This window comes from Alligator sinensis, unplaced genomic scaffold (genome assembly GCF_000455745.1).
Source record: "Alligator sinensis unplaced genomic scaffold, ASM45574v1 scaffold80_1, whole genome shotgun sequence".
Lineage (NCBI taxonomy): Eukaryota > Metazoa > Chordata > Crocodylia > Alligatoridae > Alligator > Alligator sinensis.
Genome location: NW_005842206.1, coordinates 1,024,459 through 1,026,612, shown reverse-complemented (window position 1 = coordinate 1,026,612; position 2,154 = coordinate 1,024,459). Strand labels below are relative to the sequence as shown.

Below are 2,154 nucleotides of genomic sequence, written 5' to 3'. Positions count from 1 at the left end.
TCTGGGTCCAGCTCCCTGTGGCGGTGAGCGGGTACTGCCTGAATCTCCAAAGCTCTCCAAATTGATTCAAAGAGTTTTGAATCGATTCGGACCTTTTTGTTGGTCTTCTGATTTAATTTGGATTCGGAGATTCAGCTGCCGAATGAGGCTGAATCTCCTCTGAATCAAATAAGCACCCGAAGCTGTGCACAACCCTACTGTATATATACCTGTTTGTTGCTTGAGAAGCAGTAAAATATATATTCTTGTATCTAAATTAAATCTGAGGTCATCAAATAGAGGTTAGAATTTATTTATTTATTTATTTTTTACTTTTTTGAGTTCCTGTTCTCTTTTCTGATACTGTATCCCTATCTCTCTCTTTCAAATGGCAGTTATTCAACCAAGTTATTGATGTACATGAGAATAAATGACTAGCTCTCTGCAGTGCTAACACCAATATTGTTTATATAGATATACAGTTTAATATTATGTAAATACCACAGAGCATGGTATGCATTTCTCACTGACTTTTAGGAATGGTAATCTTGAGTTTAAACCTACTCCTTCTCTGCTAAGATGTGCAAAAAATAGATGTGTGTGCAGAGAAGGAGTAGGTTTAAACTCAAGATTATCAAATGTGCACACAGATGAATGCTATCCCGTCAAAAAAAAAAAGATGTGTTAATATTAGAAATATTATTTATAAACACTGTTTCTTTGTGTGTTCTGGCACAATAAATTGTAGCATGTACTTGAAAGACTGTTATCTCTCTTTGTAGAACCAAAATCACAGTTTCAACCACAACACCAAGTACAACATAAAGTATTCAGTACTGAGCAGAATGGCATAAAAGAGAACCACCCAAGACATCTTTCTCGAAGTGATTCAAGACAACCAAGAAATGAGAAACCCCCTCGTTTTCAAAGGGACATTCAGAATTCAAGACAGGCCTTGGAAGGTAGTGGGCCCCCACGAAACAGAGGCCCTGAAAGACACAACTCCTTAGGATCAGAGCAATGGACTGAGGAGAAAAATAAATGTGATCGACCTAATCCTAGAAATGATAGACCAAAGGATCTTGCTTATCCCACAGTCACTTACCAGAGTGATTTTTCTTTTAAGAGGAGGGATAACAATATGCAAAATAGATTAGGAAAAGGTGCATTATTCACGGAACTGAAAGAGAACTCTGGTATTCAAGATACCATAAGTAACAATAATCTAAAACGAGGGAAAAGGGAAAACCAAATACACAATCCTGACAATTTTTATGACAGGAAAGCACGAACAATAAGTAATGAAACCTTCAGTTTAAAAAGTGAGCAACATTTTGGTATGAATAGTGAATACCAGAATCCTATTAGAACTGATAGTTTTAATGCTATACCAAATGGAGATACCGAACATCCTCAGAAAGGAAGACGAGTGGGACCTATTAAATCGCCAGGATCCAATGTGACTTCAACTTTTGATGATAAAATATTGTATTATAACACTGGACCCAAAAGGAGATCGGGGCCCATCAAGCCAGAAAAAATATTAGAACCATCGATTCCAGTGGAGTATGGAAAAAGCTGGAGACCAGGGGATGAATGTTTTGCTCTTTATTGGGAAGACAACAAGGTATGCCCTAATCATTTAACAAGTACTGCTGTTGCACCTTTTATTTTATTTTAGGAAAAGCCATAGCCTATAGTTAGTAACAGTAATATGCTGCCACAGTGGTAGGGGGGTGTGTGTGTGTGTGTGTGTGTGTGTGTGTGTGTGTGTGTGTGTGTGTGTATATATATATATGTATATATATAGTTTTACACTATAGTTATTAGGGCATTGCAATGTTTCGGGTGCTGACTTGATTCAGAGGAGATTCAGCCCGATTCGGTGGCCGAACCTCCTAATCGAATCAGGGGACCAATTGAAAGGTCTGAATTAATTCAAAGGTCTTCAAATCGATTCGGAAAATATTTGGAGATCTTTGCCGATTTGGGCAGTCCCCACTGACTGCAGCAGGGAGCTGGACCCAGATTCCATGCTGGTAGGTAGGGAGTGGGAGAGGGGGGCTGCAGAAGGGGGGAGGGGACCATGGGGGGACCCCTGCCAGGCTCTGTCCCCTGCCTGATCCTCCAACACTCCTGAGCACCCCCTGACCAGAGCCTGCTCTTCCAGCCCCT

General features: G+C 40.1%; 1 protein-coding gene across 8 annotated transcripts in view; it reads left to right on the top strand.

Moving 5' to 3' along the window:
* Positions 1-2,154, top strand: part of TDRD3 (tudor domain containing 3) — a 157,165-nt gene that overhangs the window by 109,922 nt on the left and 45,089 nt on the right. For all 8 annotated transcript variants that reach the window (XM_006026723.2, XM_006026724.3, XM_025207728.1 and 5 more), the window contains one exon: positions 762-1,606. In XM_006026723.2, coding sequence (XP_006026785.1) covers positions 762-1,606 — 845 coding nt within the window. The remainder of the gene's footprint in view (positions 1-761; positions 1,607-2,154) is intronic.